At 40.0% G+C, this 19,547-nt stretch overlaps 2 protein-coding genes across 2 annotated transcripts in view; both read right to left on the bottom strand.

The window, feature by feature from the left end:
* BDKRB1 (bradykinin receptor B1) overlaps positions 1 to 19,547 on the bottom strand; it is a 35,745-nt gene that overhangs the window by 8,971 nt on the left and 7,227 nt on the right. The window lies entirely within an intron of this gene.
* Positions 1,856 to 10,706, bottom strand: BDKRB2 (bradykinin receptor B2). The gene is made up of 2 exons (XM_027673915.1): positions 10,603 to 10,706; positions 1,856 to 4,048 (listed from the first exon to the last, which is right to left on the bottom strand). The coding sequence occupies exon 2, from the start codon at positions 4,044 to 4,046 to the stop codon at positions 2,907 to 2,909; it is 1,140 nt and encodes a 379-aa protein (XP_027529716.1). The 5' UTR covers positions 4,047 to 4,048; positions 10,603 to 10,706; the 3' UTR covers positions 1,856 to 2,906.

The following is a 19,547-nucleotide window of genomic DNA, read 5'->3' as shown; positions in this document are numbered from 1 at the left end:
ATTTCTTAAAGTAGTTTATTTTCTGTTGTACATGCTTACTGCATAGCAAAATAATGTGTCTATATATGTACATTATTTAAATTAATGTGATACTAATACAATAACATTTTTTTATTTTACTTCTCAGTACCAAATACTTAGAAATATATTCCATTGCCTCAATAACCTCTGTATGGAGTTCCTTTTAGTTAATGGTTACATGAACAGCATGGTCATGAATGAGACATTTTCATAACACTGGAGTTAACAGAAAGCCTTGCAGTGTTTCCTCACAGTTGTCTCCAGTTGTCTCAGGCAATATAAAGAATGAGCAATGGAAGTTTTTATGATAAAGGATTATACTGGATTATTAAAGAAAAATTATGGAAATTTCTTATAAATCATCTACAGTGATTTAAATCCCATAGTCTTTATTTCACATCTGGATACTTCTAGAGTATTTTTTGGTTTAGTTATTTGAAGATTTAATATGAATTTCCCATCTTAAATGGCTCTGATGAATAAAGATCACATAGTTGCAGTCAAGTTTACTTATGCCAACATTTCTCTTGGTGGCTTTAAAGGCTTTAAACTTAAGTGCTCTGAAAAGACTCTGTTAGTTTCAGAAGATATTAGATCATCTCCAAGTCAGTTTTGATCAAGGTTCCTAGAGGTAACAGTGCCCACAGACAATTCAGTACACTTTGGGTTTATCTTCTGTGTACTTATAAAACCTGATTTCCTTTTATGACAAGGTAACCCACCTAGTTGATCAAGGGAAGCCTGTTGATGTAATCTTTTCGGATTTCAGCAAAGCTTTTGATATTGTGTCTCACAGAATCCTTCTGGACAAAATGTCCAGCACACAGCTGGATAAATACACCATGTGATTGGTGAGTAATTGGCTCACGGGTTGAGCACAGGGGGTAAGAGTGAAGGGGGGAACATCACACTGGCGACCTGTCACTAGTGGGGTTCCACAAGGCTCCATCTTGGGCCCTGCGCTCTTCAACATCTCATAAATGATTTGGATGCAGGACTGGAGAGGATACTAAGGAAGTTTGCAGATGATACAAAACTCAGAGGAGCTGTTGACTCCCTGGAAGGCAGGGAGGCCCTGCAGAGAGACCTCAACAAACTACAGGACTGGGCAATCACCAACCATATGAAGTTCAACAAGGGAAAATGTTGGATTCTGCACCTGGGATGGGGCAACTCTGGGTGTTCATACAGACAGGGGAATGAGATATTGGAAAGCAGTGCCATGGAAAGGGACCTAGGGGTCCTGGTTGATGACAAGTTGAACTTGAGTCAGCAGTGCCCTGGCAGCCAGGAGGGCCAACCCTGCCCTAGGGGGCATCAGGCAAAGCATCACCAGCCGGTCATGGGAGGGGATTGTCCTGCTCTGCTCTGCACTGGGGCAGCCTCACCTTGAATATTGGGGCAGTTTTGGTCACCACAATATAAGACAGATATTAGGCTATTGAAGAGTGTCCAAAGGAGGGCAACGAATATGGTGAAGGGCCTTGAGGGGAAGGAGGTGTGAGGAGTGGCTGAGGGCACTTGCCCTATTCAGCCTGAAGGAGACTGAGGGGAGACCTCATTGTAGTCTACAACTTCCTTATGAGGGGAAGAGGAGGCTGAAGCTGGGTCAGGGGAGGTTTAGGTTGGATATTAGAAAAAGGTTCTTCACCAAGAGGGTGGTTGGGCACTGGAACAGGCTCAGGTTCCAGGGAGGTGGTCACAGCACCAAGCCTGAGAGAGTTCAAGAGGCATTTGGAGGATACTCTCAGGCACATGATGGAACTCTTGGGGATGGCCCTGTGCAGGGCAAAGGGTTGGACTTGATCATCCTTATGGGTCCCTTCCAACTCAGCATATTCTGTGATTCTGTGATTCTATGAAACTCAGATCAAAAATCCAGTCCAACTGGGGAAAAGCTATCTTGTATTAAAATCACACAGATTAACTCTACAAATAAAATATAGGTATTATTAGAGTCTGAAAAGGCCATTCTTGAATATTCTGAACTTTGAAGACTCCTATTATCTTCAGTTAGATTTCTAATGTAGTTGAGTGATGTTCTCCTTCATATTCTCAGTTTCTTCTGCTTGTGACGTTATACTTGTTGTGCTGAGCTTTTATATTTACATTAAATAACATTAAAAATATTAATTATGCTTTGTGAATACTGAAAAAACAAGTCTCTGAGCTGAAGTGTAGGTATGAATGTAAATAACATTCACGCATTCAAAAGGAGCGGATGTTTTCACCCCAAGGTAGAAGGGGTAAAGAATCTTCTGTTATAAAGAAAATCCAGCTAACTTCATGCAGCTGGCTACGGCTTTCCTTCCACTACCTCTTTACCTTTTTTGAGCTTCTTTCCATACATACATGCTCAGGAGCAGTTGCAAAAAGGCACCTCTTGTCAATCAAACGATCAAATAGTTTTGGATGGCTGATGAGAGAAATTAAAAGCCCAGAAGATGAACACACCTAAAAATCCATATAAATAATAATCCTAAGGGATTCACTTACCAGAACTTACTCAAATACAAGCCCCTCCCAGATCAAAAATTTGATCTAACACACTGTATGGGTACCATAAGTAGGTGTACAATCCTGACAACAGCCGGGGTTCTGTTCAGAGAACTGTATGTACACCTTAGAAATGCAAACATTCCAAATGATACATGCACCAAATATTAGTCAGCCATGAAAATGTAAGTAAGCTACCAAATAGGATTCAATAATGAAAAATGTCCAATAATATTAGAAACAGGTCTCTGCATGGAGTTTCCATTAAGATCAAACTGTTGATTTCCCCCACACGATGAACTCTATCACATGTTTATTCTGTGGACTGGTAGTGGAGAGTGATATGTTTAGAAGGCTTTCTTCCTGTAATATTTCCTAAAATTTTGCTATCAGGGTAATGGCAAAACAGACTTTTTCCTTGGGTATTCACTTGAAATGGAAGTTCTTAAAGTGTCCAGGGAGTTTTCCATCTGCACAGACTGTGATTTTCTGAACCTCTTTGGGAGCAAGCCCTTGTAGAATTCTGCAGCCTTCTTCTGGAAGTGCTTCCCCACAATTACATACAGGATTGGGTTCAGGCAGCTGTTGCTAAAGGCGCAGTAAACAGCTATCTGAGTCAATATTTCATTGATGTCTTCCAGGCATTTGAGTGTGGGTGCGAAGTAACGGATTGTGTCGATGAATGTGCTGATCTGGAATGGAAGCCAGCAAATGATGAACAGCAAGAGCACAGTAAGGACCAGCATGGTGGCTCTCCTCTCTGTCTGGACTGCCTTCATTTTTTGTAGCTCACTGCTGCGTAAGGCTTTGATGATTTGTGTAGTGCAATAGGTAATTACACAGAGTGGGATCATGAAACCCACAATATTCAGCAAGCAGTTGTTTGCAGGTTCCCAGTAGCTGGCTGGGTAAACAAGGGCACAGGCTGTGATGTTGTATTCTTCAAAATACTGTAACTGTCGAAACGCCATTGTAGGTGAACATATGAGCAAAGCACATGTCCAGATTACAAAGCTATTCCATTTGGCACAGACGGTTCGTCGCATCCGTCCCAGGGACATGGTTTTCACTAAGGCCAAGTAGCGGTCAATGCTCACTAATGTCAGGAAATAAATGCTAGAATAAAAGTTCATGTAACTCATAGTGTTGACAGCTTTACAGAGAAACAGGCCAAAAGGCCACTGAAATCCATTAGAAATATTAATGGCCCAGAAAGGTAAAACACAGACCAACATTAGGTCAGCAAGTGCCATGTTTGCTAGGTAAATTTCAGCCACTGTACAGCTGCTCTTGTGGAAACACAGGACAGTGAGGACAAAGGAATTTTCTATTGCTCCCAGAACAAATATAAACCAGAGGAATCCAGGCCGATATTCGTGTAGCCATCTCTCTACATCTTCATTAACACATTTATATGGATTTATCTGATCCACTCCTGAATTATTGTGGAAATCTGCTGGACTGACTGTGAGCTCCTGGGTAGTCATGTTGTACAGTTGTGTAACATTTTCAGTTGTGATGGAAACCATTTCTGTGCAAAAGAAAATAGGTGACATGAGACTGCTGCCTCTAAGTTATTGCTGCAAAAGACACAGTAAGACAAGTTGTCTCTGCTTTTCCTAATGTTCTAAAAGTGTAGCTTTTGAACAGGCTTACAACTCCTCATGTTGCTTTCTCACAGGCACCAGATGTGCTTGCTGAAAGTTTCACAGACTGCACTGCTGTGGGCTGCATGGACCAATTTTGGGCGAGTGAAACAGAGGGGTTGAAGCAACAACAGGCATTGTTATGAACAGATGACTGAAGAGAACATTTACCAGCTTTTATGCACCAATACCAAGCTACAGCAAGTCTTTGTTAATTCTTTGAGGAGGTCATCATTTCTTTGTTTCCTTATCTCTGTATATTGATAGCCATAGTCTCCTAAAGGACAGATGTACCTGGTATCTCACATTGTTCACTGTTAAGCTGCTGGTTCTGTGTCATATCCCTTAACATTTTACACCCTCTCCTGTAGAGCAAGAATTGGGTAGAATTCAGTGGTGCTTCCACCCCAAAGAGCACTGTATATTTTCCCAAATGTTATTACTGACACAACAGACATTTAGTTTTGGCTCTAGTTTGCATTGAGAAAGTGCAGGAGCAAGGATCAGTGTTTGCCAGCAGTGTGCCTTTCTCAGCTTCTCACCAGAACTGTCTATGTATTTCTGTCTCTGAGTTTCTGCGGCTAAGTCACAGGAGAGGTAAGTGGTACAACCTTCGTGTGGGAGCTCAGTTCTATTAGGTGTGCAGTGGTGGGGTTGGCAGTCTGGCAGAGATAGAGGCATCACATAAGCCAGTACCTGTCTGAAGTCAAGCTGCAGTCAGCCAGCTTGGGTGCAAGAGCACAGTGTGAAAACCAGGTGCTGTACTGTAAATGTTCTACGGGTCAGAACAGCTTGAGATCTTACAGGGAGCTATTTAAGGACATAAATGTCAGGTGGCACTTAAATGCTACCAAAACCAAACAGAAATTGAGTGTGCAACATCACTCAGTACTGAGAAAATAACTGTGTTTTTTGTTGTTGTGGTCTTGGGCAATGAATGCTGAGATATTGTCAAAATGCAAAATTGGCTTCTCAGATCTGTCCATATAACACTCTGGACTGGGTGACAGAAACACTGTTCATCTTTTTCCAGGTCTTCAAAGTACCACCATTTATATTATGGTTTGGAAGATTTTCAAATGTGTTTTTAATTAAGACACTTGTCCTAGTCAGCTGGTAAGTTGGCAGTAGAAAGGGGCACATTTGTAACTCCTGAAAGGATGGGGTTCTCATTTGTGTTCTGGTTGCTGGACTTGCTGGCTGATCAGTATCAGTGCTTAGTATGCATATTTGGCTGTTGGTTACAGAATTACTGAAAAATGGTGGTCATATTTTGTGTACTTTGTGTTAATAAAACAGTGTAGTGCTTGAAACCAAAAGCAAAGATGAAGACCATATCTTAGTAAGTACAGTAAAGGCAGTAACAAAGGGAGTCTCTCTGTAAAGTAAAATTTTCAACAGGAGTGTCAGGTAGGACAGGTCAACTGAATAAAACGGGAAAGTGGTATTGAGAACTTTGAAGGACAAGGCAACTTAAAATAGATTAATAAGCACAAAACATCAGCAACACATCTGTCCAACCCTTCGTAACTTGAGCAAAGGACAGTATTTGTGTTAAGATGGGTAACAACATATTCTCCAGGTTCATCCTTCCAGAACACCAACTTTTCAAGCCCATATCTAAATGCAGGAACATATGTTTTATTAGCCTTGCCACTGTTAGAACCCCCTCAGCCTAGGGACACCTGTATCCTTTTGATTACTGAGGGTTTTCAACAAGCATCTGGAGAAAGGGTTTGTGGAACCCCCTTATTACACAGCACTGCATGCTGTAGACACCCCTCCAGTGACTCCTGCTATTGTTGACACTGGTTAACTGGAGCTTCTAAGTCTAGTGGACATGGAGTAATTTGTTTTATGCTGACTGTAAATGCTGTCTGCAGTGCATGTTGCACAGCATTCCTAACATTCTGATTTATGTCCTCTTTTCTTCTTCCAGATATAAGCAACTAGTGTAGGTTGTAAATGCTTGGATTAGCAATTTTATTTCTGTTTGAACCTTTGCAGGCATAGTAGAGCACATGCACCTATGGTGCATCTTTCTGTAACTTTATTTGTTCATATTTCAGTAGAATGGAATATTGGATAATACCAAAAGGCCCTCTGAAACCCGTATATGCTTTTGTTTTATCCATTAAACCAGACTGGATTAGTCCAATGTAACCTCATTCTTGACAAGTGTGTATTGGTAGTTCATTATTACTTGGTTCTTCTTTATTATCCTCCATATGTGGATATACTGATTATTTAACATTTTGCTGTCATGATTTCCAGGTATTTAATTCCAGGTATTATTATACATAACATAATCACAGGGTATTCTTATCTGTGCCTTTTTCAAATGTAAGTATTGTGTTTTATCCTCTCCAGAGTTCTGAGATATCTCCATTCTTCTTGGTTTCACAAACTGATAGCAAAGATTTCTTCTCCTAATTTCTGAAACACACCAGTGGAGGTTATAAACAGTCCTGCCACTTTGCATAACTCCATGTATTCTTTAAATTTTTCCTTCCCAATTCACATACATTCAATTGTCCAAATCAATCACCTTAAATATCAAACCAGAGTTTCCATTTCTGAGAGAACTAACACCAAGCTGTCATGGAACTTTGTATTTTTCTTTGAGTTAATGCTTCCCTTTTCCTTTTGGTAACAGGCCTAGACTTTCCTCCATTATCCTTTTATTTTTGATATATTTATAGAAACATTTTTTGTTATGTCCTATGTCTCATATTAACTGCAAGTAATTTTTGTCCTGATGTTTTTAATATCTTTGATGTCCTGAGTTCTTAAATAATACCTCAGATAACCATCCTTTTTTCTGATTAATCTCCCTATAGCAAAGCCTGGCATCAAGGTGCTGGTGTTCATCAACACTTAGATATCTCAAAGCCCAACTTTTGTGGCTGTGAGAGATGCCGTTAACAACTTGCAAACAGCAGTTTCAAGTCTCCCTTTCTATGTACACTGGCACTTTTCACTGTAGAGAAGTATTAATGGATGATCAACAAAAGGTCATCTGAGAACACGGAAGTTCTGTTGGGTGATGCAATTAGCAGAAGCTGTTTCTTCTGTTGTCAGCAGGCTGTGAACCATGAGAAAAAAGTGCTTTGAGGTTGGATTTATACACATGTTTAATAAGATGCTCATTAGTGATTCAGAGAGTGGTCGTAAAGGCCATGTGGGCTTTTTCTATGATTTTGCCTTATTATATGACTAATAGAAAAACAATAAACAGGAATTAATTTACATCAAATAGCAGCTCCAAAACTGCATATTGATTTATCCATATTTTCCCTACAATTAACCTCTTTTAAATTTTGGTTTTAGAAGGGAAAATCCTGGAATAATTTTTAAAAAGTTAGTTATATCATATTACTGTGGTCTAGAAACAATGTGTAGGGACTAGTTAGTATGTGATCAAGTCCATGACATGAGACTTCTGGCAACCTGCCTCCTTGGTCCTTACCTCAAGCCCTTCCATAAAGCATTGATAAAAATGGGGCTGTTTGGGAGGCAGTGAGCCCTGTGCCTCTTGTAGACGCTGCCCTTACCAAGGGAGGAAGGCTTTGGGGTCGACTCACGCAGGGTTACTTTGAGTGAGTGATGGACAGATCCTACCAATGCTGCAAATGAAGAACCCTTGCAGAGGGACTGGGAAAAAGGGGCTAATCAACTATAGTTGTTGGACTGTTGGATTGTCATTACAGGCAAGTGAAGTAGGACTCCAAAAAGGTGGTGGTCACCAGTGACATAGCCTGAAAGATCTGAGGGCTGGGCAGAGTCACTAGTGCACCTTGGTATTGCCTGGTAACCCTGTGGGATGTCCTGCTGTTCAAGAACTGACCTGTACATGCTGCACTGGAGGGAGCATGTCAGGAGACAGGCATGAGTTTATCAGCAAGCCAAGGAGTCCAGGAGAGTGATTAATCTTAGAATGTCATGTGTGTAGGGAAAGTATCCATGCTACGGGCATACGTGCTGTGAAAGAAAAGAAGGGGAATATGATGAAAGGGAACAAAAAGCCCTTGAAGGATCAAGAACTGTGAGCCAAGGAGCGTCAGAGCTCAGTTAATGCTGCTACTGGATGTGAGCAAGCTCCAGGACAGCTTTACTCCCCAAATAGGGTATGATGCTTCAGGTGAATGTTTTTCACAATTTGTTTTGCATCAGGATGAAGCCCTACAGTTACTGTACTCATGATTCTATTAGTACCACCACTGGTGTTAATCTTTCCTTGTACTGTGCTAAACATTTACTGTAAGCTAAGATATAGTGAATAACTTAAAATCTTATGATGTTCTCAGTCATGTGTTATGCAAAGACAAGTTCTGAAATGTGTAATAACTATTCAGGTTATTGCAATGTTACCTGCAATAATCTACGCCGTGGGAGTAAGGAAGGGACTTTGTAAAGCATATTTTAAAGCTGTTGTGACTTTGCTGATTACATCTTGCAGAAACAAGGTGTGAAATTTCTAATTAGTGTATTCTGAGATTGTCATAATATTAACCTTGCCAATTTAGTCCTCAGGGACAAAAGGTGGGCCCTAAACCAGATAAATGCTATTATGATGTTAACTGCTATAATGTGGTTTGCTGGAGCAAAAGAGGGAATATTAAAAAGCATGGGTACCCAGTCCTGTTGTTATCCTGCATAGTCCAATTTGCAAGAAAAAAGGAAAGAGTGGGCCAAAGGCCTCCCTTCTCCAAATGAGAGATTTCTATGACGGACGATTGTTCATGATGAATGTTGCCTAGAGAGCAGCTGTTTTCCATTCATCTCAGGGATTTCTTATCAAGGCCTTATGAAGGATAGGTATGACACCCAGTCTGTAGCATCCTCAGCAGAATTTTACAATTACCTGGTTTGTTTTAAGTGCTATCAGTGGCCAAAAGTGTTTTCAGATGCATACAAATGGCTTGCCATACATACATACATACAGCTCCATATACAGCTGGGTGTCAGTGGCACAGAGGAGTGGAAAAGCTGGGAGGACAAACAGCTTTGAGTGAATGGCTGCAAACTGAGAGTGCCACTGGCTGACTTGTGACATGGTGTTTTTTTAGACAACAGCTCAGCTACAGAAAGAAACAGCAAAACACCCAAGGGCTGCCACAGACTCTCCTCTAACTTTTTGTTTCTGTGCAGAGCCAAGCCTGCTTTGACACTGTGCATTTTTTTGTGTGGATTTGTTCTTCTGAACATCTCTGAGCCCAGCTTGGACAGCCAGGTGTTTGCTGGGGGTGCCTGTTAGCCTGGCAGCCTTACTTCTTCATGCTAGTGTAAAAGCCCCAAATTTAACAGAGGAACTGTCAGAGCCATAAGAAGAAAAAAAGTGTCTGCCTGACAGGTCTGCTGTGACTGAAATGGGAAATATCAGGAGTTTGAAAGCTGCTGTAGGTAAGGGCAGTCCTCAGCAGTGTGGTGCACGTAAGGAAGCCCATGTCCTGCTGAATCTGTGTAAGTACTGCTGCTACTCTCAGGAGCTGGGAGTGTAAGCCTAATAGACTCAGTAAGTTGTTTTATTTAGTAAGAGGTTATAACAAAAGAATCTTAATGCATAATTTCTCCTTCAGCTCCACACCTACAGGTCTAGCAGGCCTGAAGCACATGTGATGGGATAGCATGAGCAAAGGTATTGCTCAGCAGGAACCCAAAGGTGTGCTGGAAGATTGAGGTCAACCTCTGTGATGGACTTACACTCAGAGATAAGTATGAATAAAAATATGGACAAGACATTCTTTTTATAAATTCTTTACCTTCTTCATAAGGATTATTTTCAAAGCTTCTATTTCAACCTGCTCTTCTTGCAACCTTTACTCTTGAAAAAAATCACCTTTGTCATCTATACCCAGTTTACTGAGACCCTCGTTTCCATCTAATCTGAGCTCAATGGGACTGCTTGTACACCTCTCTGTGGCGATAAAACGGGTTTGATTTGTATCTTTGCCTGGCTGAATGTGGAAAGGTAACATTATATCACTCTTGGGGCATCTCTGAAATGTGTTCTGTAATGTTCTCAGAATGTCCTTTTAATTCTGTTTTATTGTGGAGGCATTAATTATTTTTGAGAGATAAAGGAAGTGTCAGAAACATTCCTAAAACGTTCTGCTTTTACTGACCCCATGACTTTAATTTTTAATTTCCGATTTTTGTATAATGAATCTCTAATGGGGTTTAGCAATTTGAGGTTGTAGATCAGCGGACACTGTTGTGGCAATCTTAACTTAAATGTTTCCTGCTCTTCATTCACCCTTCACTGTCCCTTTTACCTTACAGCTGCCCTCATGTTTTGTGAGGCTTCATGTTGAACCAGATTCAGGAACTTGACTGGGGCAGAAAAAATCTTACAAAATAAAAGGTTATTTTTACCACAAATCAACCCCATAATTTGTCAGAAAATTAAGGCAATAAAGAAAATATATAGAGGAGTTACCTCTCAAAAGTGTAATTTTTAGATACTCTTCAGTGTGTAAACTTGAAGCATACAATGGAAAGAAGCTCTCGCTCTGCAGTTATCGTTAAGGGCATCTACATCAAATGTGTTAGGAAAAAAGGAGAAAAAAAGCTGCTCTGTTAAAATAGTTATTTCAATAACAATGGAACTAAGGTGAGCAGAGGCTACTAATTTTTCTCCCTGGGTGGGAGATGAAGCCACTCAATTCCAATATGGTCTGTAATCAACTAAAGAAAGGTATGGAGAGAGCACAGGCCCAATCAAGTGCAATGAAGCACTTTGCATAACATTTTTTTTCCTAAGTGGAAATTTTGAATGTTCTTAGTTTAGACTCTCCAGGGTTATAATTTCCTAAAAAAATCCCATACCTTTTAGCCTTAAACAACCTGGTAAGTTATTTTTCAATGCTTTTTATACATCTCATCCAATAACTGGGATGATTCCGACAAAAGGTATTATCTCTGTGTAAAATAGTTTTAACTGAGATGAAGAAGAATAGAATGGCTGGACTGCGGTGAAAGCTGGAAGAAGGAGGAAAATATGAACTGGTTCAGAGAGAAATGCTGAATATATACAGGACATTTCTATGAACAGGCTTTTGATTTAGTTCAGATTTGGTGGTGATATTTGAGTCACAGTCCGTGTTTGACCTGTGACTTGACACCATCAATATTTTCGAAACTTTTCTACTGAAAATGCCCTCCAAAATGTTGCAAATCTCACCAAAACTGGATGTTGCTGTCGTTCTGATAGAGCAGTTTTACTACAATAACTGTATTTAATCTGAACCAGGAAATAATAAATTTAACATTAGAGGCTGTTTCAGGACCAAAACACAGGATTTTCACTTTTCTCCAGCTACTAAATCATTAAATTTCAGCCTTGTCATTCTCAGAAGTTTTTAAGACCCAGCTGGATAAAGCCCAGAGTAGCATAGTCTGATTTTGTAGCTGACCCAGCTTTGAGCAAGAGGTTGGACTACAGACCTTCCAAGGTCCCTTCCAACCTGCATTTTCCTAAATTCCTTGATTTGTACTTCTTGCGCTAATAAATGAAAATTCCAGGTAGGTTAGGGCCATCAAATTGAAATCATAGAATCACAGAGTCACAGAATGGTTTGGTTTGGATGAGACCTTAAAGATCATCTAGTTCTATACCCCCTGACATGGATAGGGAATCTTGCACTAGACCAGGTCACCAGTTTCCAAAAGCTGAGTTTCAGCAGCAAGTGCTCTAGCTTGCTGGATTTTACCAGCTTACTGAGGTGCCCTTGTTCAATGAGGCTCTTTATGAAGCTGTGGAGGTTTTGTTGAGAGCACTATGGGAAGTGGCCTTCACTAAAGTTATTTTTTTTAAATTATTTTTAATTTTGGGACATAGAACTGGCTCATCTAAGTCACAGAAGAAACCAGAGAAAAGGTTTTTTATGTTAATAGGTGTTTTCAGAGGATGACAGAAGGCAGCCTGGGTGTCAGGAAAGCAGAACCTGAGCAGCAAGAAGTTGAGAGGAGAATACTGGAGACTGTTAAATGCTGAGTTAGTCTTTGCATCAGGACTACCATGTGCCACACTGGGCTGTTGGAGCCAACTTTCAGCACATATCTACTGTTCTGTTTACCTTTCTAGTCCTTACGTTGCTTCAGTTAGCTGGTTAGAGAAGAAAGAAAATACCAGAGAGAGAAAAAGAACTTGAATACTTAAGCAGAGACATTCAGTCAGTGAAGCAGGAGGAATGCACAGGAAATTAAAATAGAAATCTACATTTGTTGACAAATCGGTCTGGCATAGTAATAGGGAGTTTTGCCTTTCTTTTCACAGAAGACCCGAGGAGCTGTATTCAGTGTGCATAGAGACAATTAAAAAAATCTGTGATTTTGAGGGAGAGCAACAGTCAGGTATTTGGAAGGCAATTTAGGTGCTTGGATATGGATATTTTGGAAAGTGCAGGCTGTCTGGGATACCTGCATGGGGTTGGTATATGATATAGGACCTCTGAGAGGTCTTCTGGAGACAAGTAAGATACCCTGGATTTTCTGAAGCACCCTCCTACCTTGCTGGGGCTCCTTTACCCCATGATCTTAGCACAAGCATTAGAGGCTGGGAGGCATAACTCCACTGTGAAAAAAGGAAAATCTTAAGGTGTAATAGACCACTATAGATACTATAAAATACAGTATTATAGTTCTAAAATGAAATGCAGAATTATAGCAGAAGAAGATATGGAAAAGAGTCTCCTGGGAATTAGTCTTTTAAAACAATCCTAGTTTTCAGAGCTCAAAACTGATGTAAAGCCTATCTATATTTTAGCTTTTCACAACTGTCTCAAGGGCAACATATGCTAAAAATGTTCAGCAAGAAATAACTTTTTCAATTAACCACTTTCCTTGAAGAAATATTCTCTCTTCCATCTCAGAATTATGGAGAAGAGAAAACACACATTTAATCAGCAATGTGCTGCCACATAGCTCTGATCATCTAATATTTATATTTGTAATATTTATAAATGCCATGTATTATTATAATAAGTAAGCAATAATTTTACTAAGAGTATTTTTACAAATATGGGTGGGTTCAGTCTCTCAGAAATCTTTTTCCTGTTAAAATTTCTCAGGTGATCTGTTATGAGGCTACATGGACACTTCCAGTCAGTGGTGAGCACAAGGGTTAGGTGGAGTGCTCTTGCCATAAAGATTTAGTTGCAGTTTTGTTGCATGTGTTAGCTCACTTAGCTCTTCTTTGGAGCTGTGTAACTCTTGCATGGAAACCTTTCACAGATCCTGGACTTCAGAAAGTATCCCATCAAAACATTGCTGTTGGTGATACATTGAGTGAGAACATTCCTTTTGCAGAGAAAGGCTGCATCAAAGCGTCAATAAATTAAAAAGGGACAGGTATAAGCAAATAAATAATAGAAAATACTAAATCTCTTGAATACTGTTCTAGGGTTGTTTTGAGGCATATCATAGCATGGCGTAGTTTGGATGAAGGAATGAAATATGAGGGTAAATGCCTCATTTGTTTTTCCACAATAAACCTTCACCTAATATTAGAGTTTATCAATTAAAGCAAATGAGGTCTGGCACTGTGGGTCCATCAAGAACTGAAAATGTGATGCATACAAAACCTGTGCATAGTGATGTGCTCACAGCAACCATTCCCTAAGTTAAATTTAAACCTTAATAGCTGGTTTAGCATTTTGTTTTCCTGGAGATTTCTATTATGTTAATGCTGTGCAGCTTTTCCTTTCCCTTTTACACATGATGGATTAGTAAACACAGTAGAACTTCCTGTACTTCTCGGCAACTTTTATTATTGTAGAAAGAAGTTTAATTCAAAAACTATCAAACCACTCTTAAAACAGATATTACTGTCTTTCACCCCCTCCCAGCACACACTGAAAGTTTAAGCTGTTCTGATTTACAGAGTTATTTTTCCCCTATCTCCAGCTTTCTCAAGACAGTATATGTCTATGAAGAAATGCGGTATATGAAGATCTTAAATCTAAGTGTTAACAAACATAAGCGAGTTTGTTCCTTTCTTTGTAGTCATTGGGCAGATGAAAGACCTATTTCCAAGTCTCTGTTCTGTTTAACTTGGAATAAAATCTGGAACTCAGGTGATTCACATGCCTGTATACTAAGAGGCCACAAGCTTATTTGAGAGTATTTCTCTTTATGAAGCTATTTCAAGTTAGTATAAATACTTAAATAACTATTGAATCTCAATTTTCCATCTTTGGAGAATATCATGAATTGCAAGGTTTATGATGTCAATCTCACAACTCCTTCTCCCTCTCCTTGTGAATACAGAATTATTTGCTACTCTTCTCAAGTCTTTAGTTCTTCAGGAGTTTGCTCTTCATGGGCCCACTCCACTCCTGCCCCCTTCGACTTCATGTGACTCTGCTCCACAATCTGGTGTCACGAGTCCCAAGAAGCTCTGTGTGTCCCTGAACCAAGATGATAACTTTCTAACTCTCTTACAGCAAAGCACATTAATCTTGCATAACACACTCAAGTCACAGCTGGATCTACACTTTTTCCGTGTGTGTTGTAGTGTTTACTCAAAATGTTTTGACAACTGGGAAGGAAAATATTCAAACAGGAGAAAACTGACCACAAGCTCACTCTGCAAGGCTGGCAGGGTATTTTGTTCTGTTCTTTTTGGCATTTCCCATATAAGAACAGGTAAGGTTATCCATGAGTGCTCATTGTCCAAAGCTCAGACAACAACTAGCCTTTTAGCATCAGTAGAGTGAGAAATTTAGGAGCTGCAGTAGGAACAGCATTGCAAAAGCACTGCAGGAGTGAAGAACAGTCAATCACAAGAATTCTTCCTCGAGAACTTTTTAATGGAAACTATGGCATGGTGCAGATTCAGCCCATGCCTAGGGTTCAGGTTTGGACTAGGGCACTCACAAGCTATGTCTGCTCTTCCAGAGATGGGGTGAGCCCTGTCACTTCTGACACTGAGTCTTATCAGTCCTCTGTGGTTTCCCATGTATATGATACTGGGTAAGTCTGCTTTTGCATACTGGTATTTTGGGCTTCGTTGACAGCATTTGCTTTCAGAAAACCCTGAGCACAGCACTGAGCTTCGTGTCCATTTGCTGCCTTGTCTAACTTACATTCTTTTGGGTTATCTTTACTTGATTTTCCTGTTTGGTCCAAAACGATGTTTTGTATTTCATCCTTGGTAAGGTAAGGGGTACAGGGTTGAACTTTGCAAGTGGCATCAAGTTTTTTGCTTCCTTTTCTCAAGTTCTTTGGTGCTTTTGTGAACAAACACTAGCTTACAACAATAGTATAAGCAGGAATGCTGCTACTTCCCCAAGCAGGCATTTTAAATAACGCCAGGATAGGGCTCATCCCTGAATGCACTTGTTTAAGATTCTTACTCAGTCCATCCTTCAGACTAAGTGGCTCACCTTCTCAAAGACACAGACAGAGGAGATGCAGAGGAAAATAAAGAGATGAAGACGGCAGATGCAAGTCATGGGCTCTTGCAAATTTGCAAGTAACACAAGTGAAGGGGAATGGAAATGTGCTTGATGGAGACAGCGCTGTCTGGGGCCCTGATTATTTCTAGGTAGAAATAAGTAAAGAACAACAATACACTTGGTTTGTAGTGTGGGTGAAATAAACTCAAAACCTGGTCTTATTTGCTGAGACTGACAAAACCCACTAGTTTCCATCATTAACTGAAAGGCTTCTTCCAGCTGGGTCACATTCACTTCCAATGTGACCAGATTATGGTTTGGTCACATTTTTCATCTCTAAAGAGTTTACACTCAACATTGGATCTATTCCTGAGAAGATGATAATTTATTAACTTAATTTGTTCCTGTTCCTAGGTGGTTCAATGCCTAGCTTGATAATATCTACCCCCATTGCACTGTCTTCCAAATAACAGTGGATGGAAGTCAGCCAAACTGCACATTTGTCCAGCAAAAGTCCTGCTTGCAGTGAAAATAGCATGCCTTGGCCCCAGGAACCACACAGGGATCACTGGGAAAACCTAAATCTTGCCCTGGTGCTGAAATCTTGCATATCCCTTAACTTTGCTGCATTCATGGTGTCCAACTACAAAGCTGAATGATCATAACTTGCACAGTTTAACTGAAGACAAATGAGAGACTATAAACTTCCTGAGTTTTATGATATGACATGTAGATTTATCAGGTTGGAACATGGACAAAGGAGGTTGTATCCACCCCCCTGAGCATTGCAGGCACCACAAGAATTCTCTGTTGTAGACAAGGGATTGCTGTATCCCATCACCACTACAAAATTCAGAGCTTAACACACTAGCAGTCTGAAACCAATTTAATATCCATTGTAGGAGTTCGATACCATGTGAAACAGCAGGTCTGATGGTATCAAACAGTACAATGTGCCTCTCAACTGGCAGACAATAACCTCAGCCCACTGAATAGCTAAGCTAACCTGTATCCAGTGATAAAGAAATAAAATGCTTGTGATTTTATCAAGAGTAGCTTGTGCAGCTAGATTATATTTCTTTGCTAAAGTGAGAATTTCCTGCTTTAGAAAACAAACTTTCCTGAAACCCAGACAGATCAAAACTATTGCAAGTACTGGGCCAAAAACAGATAAGCTGGGAAAAAAAATTTTCAAGTGGCTTGATGACAGTTTTTGCTAGGTGTCTTGGAGGAGGTGTTCTTAGGGTGGGTTCTCAGAACTGGTCTTGGGGTTCAACTAGTTGAGTAGTTACAGGCTTGATCTCAGTATGAAAGACAGGAGAGCACTGAAGTGGTGCGCCAGTGACATAAATTGCTTGATATCTTCATTACAGAGAACAATGGGAATACTCTGCAGAAAGAAATGAATGATATTAGTAGAGCATCAAGGGGGAATTATAAGATGAAAAAGCTGTAAATCTTAAAGCACACCAGTTCCCCAGGTAGACATGGTAACTGATGCTCCTTTATTCGCCTTGCTGTAGTGGAGGCACAAAAGAGCTGTTCAGCAGTGCACAAACCTCCACTTAAGTCTCCCTCACTGACATGCACGTGGATGTTCTCTAAAACTTTGTGCTGGCTGCGTTACTCCCACCAGATCTCTTCAGCTCAGTTTAGCCACTCTTTTCTCTTAGCAATTGAAATACTGCTCTTTTCCCTGAGTAGCAGCATTAGGTTCTCATGACTAGGTAAAATGTGAAGGTCTAATGGCCAAATAGTATTTGTCAGTAGTGGTCCCTTTGAGCATTAAATACTTAATGGAGTGATTTGCCTTTCAGATAAACTGGCTCTGTGCCCTGAAAGCACTTTGCTTCTAGCACCTTGAGAACATTTTGGCAGCCATTTATGAAAAAAGCAGAGATTTACCATCTCCAGTGTCTCCAATCTCTATAATGTTTCTACTGTTGTCGAGTATTTGCAATAATGCAGCATTTTCTGCACATATTCACCCCTGTCTTTCGGAAGTATGGCCTTTGAAAGAAGCCCAACTCTCTCCAATAGCAAATATTAGAAGCTCGCAGAATGTGTGGCTGACTGGTTGTTGTTCCAAAGTCTCATATCAATTTCTTTGACAGCTACTGCTTTCCTCAATCACACAGGTAACTGATTATTTTACTCTGTTGTATTTTGCAAAAAAATAAAAGATTTTCTCACTTACCATATTATGTCTGAAAAACACATTTGTTACTACAAAGTCATCCCTGTCAGCAACTAGAAATATTTCAGTCACTACTGCTGTTTCTACTGCTGAGCCACATACTGATGGGTCTCTGCAAACAGAGTCCTTAGCATGGAAGGCATCACAAGCAGAATCAGTCCTTCCTGTAAATTAGTAATAATGTCTTGTGTTCTCTTAATGTCTTTCACTGAAAGGACATATGAATGGCTTCACTGAGTAATGGTGTAATTTTCGAACAGCACATTGGGCTCTGACAACAGAATAGGCTAGAAAGTATGATTAATTGTATAATGTTTAAGCAAAATTACATCTTCAATTTCAAGCAGGTGGAATTCAGAGGAGGTGATATTTACCCAGGTTGTTCAAGTTAGCACCTCTAATACATGGGCTTCTGAAGAAGGTCCAATTTAATTTAGAACCTCTGACAACAGCTACACTAAAGTAGTGTAGCTACCAGATTTTAACTTCCTGAAAAGCTTTTCTCATGGACCATCTCAGAGAATGATCCTCAGCATCACTAATTTGTGTCATGGAAGGCAATACAAGCATGACACAATACTTACTGTCTAAATGGCAGGTTGTTTTTACTAAAAGAATTGGGGCTTTTTGTTTGTTTGTTTGTTTGTTTTGAATTTCATGTTCTTTTAAGAACTAAAAGCAGAAGGTGGCATTGCAAGCAATGGTGAGTTCCCCTCTCAAGGAGAAGCCAAGGCTGTAGCATGTCTCACTTCTTAAATGATAAACTTCAGAAAGTCATTTTGCTTTGCCCTTCCTAGGTCAAACACATCCCGCTACACTATTTCTTGAGCAGCTGGGACAGTCATTTCATATTATTTTCATGTATTTGCCCCTCACTTAGCCAGTACATGAAGCATTTGCAATTGAAAGAGGTTAGTTTTCAGTTAGCATGGTTAGAAATCACCATAGTCTGTATATTGTAAAGAAAAGCTCAAAGCCAGATGTACATGTTGAAAATGGTGTGTGTGAGTAACTATAGTGAATTTCAAACAGTGTTGCAATTACCTTGATAATAACAGCAGATAAAACCTGGATCCAAACAGAGACTGTTTTTCTGCTGAAAACCCAGCGGTACTCCGGTTCTTAACTGGGAATACACTGTATCTCTATTGGAAGAACTAAGTATTCAAATGCATACTAATAGGGATTTGATGATTAAACTGTACTAACATGGATGTGGCTTTCAACACTGAGAGGTCTGGAAAGTTCAGGACACTTCTCCAGCTGAGAAGAAGTGTGATTTACAGTGCCGATTTACAAGAGTCAGTGTTTGGACTACATTTTTTTTTTTGCCTTTTCAGACTTTGCCAGTGTGTTGAAATTAAACTGTGCATTAATTTATTGTTATCCCTTTGTTAGCAGCAGGAGATGCCAAAGCCTTGCTGGAACCTGGTGCAGATAGTTTGTTTTTCACTCTGTATACATGGGGTTTGAGCACTGGTGTTCACAAAGAAGATATGTCTATCTGCTCTTTCCAGAATGTCAGACCCAACAAAAAAATACAGGGTAACAGTATTTAGTCAGAGAGACAGATTCCTTTAACATATGCCACAGCTCCTTCAAAGAACTATCATACCCAAAACTAAGAAAAAGGAAAGGTTTAACATCTTTGTTGTTGACATGGACAGTGGGATCAAATGCACTCTCAGCAAGTTTGCCAATGACACCAAGCTGTGTGATGTGGTTGACACACTGGAGGAAAGGGATGCCATCCAGAGGGAAGGGAGGCCACCCAAAAGGAGCTTGACA

The sequence above is a fragment of the Neopelma chrysocephalum genome, unplaced genomic scaffold (genome assembly GCF_003984885.1).
Source record: "Neopelma chrysocephalum unplaced genomic scaffold, ASM398488v2 Primary Assembly neopelma1_24, whole genome shotgun sequence".
Lineage (NCBI taxonomy): Eukaryota > Metazoa > Chordata > Aves > Passeriformes > Pipridae > Neopelma > Neopelma chrysocephalum.
Note: the sequence above shows the minus strand (reverse complement) of the source record. Positions and strands in the feature narration are given on the sequence as shown.

Coding starts and splice junctions, on each gene's coding strand:
- BDKRB2 (XM_027673915.1), bottom strand. CDS start 4,046: ATGGTTTCCATCACAACTGAAAATGTTACACAACTGTACAACATGACT.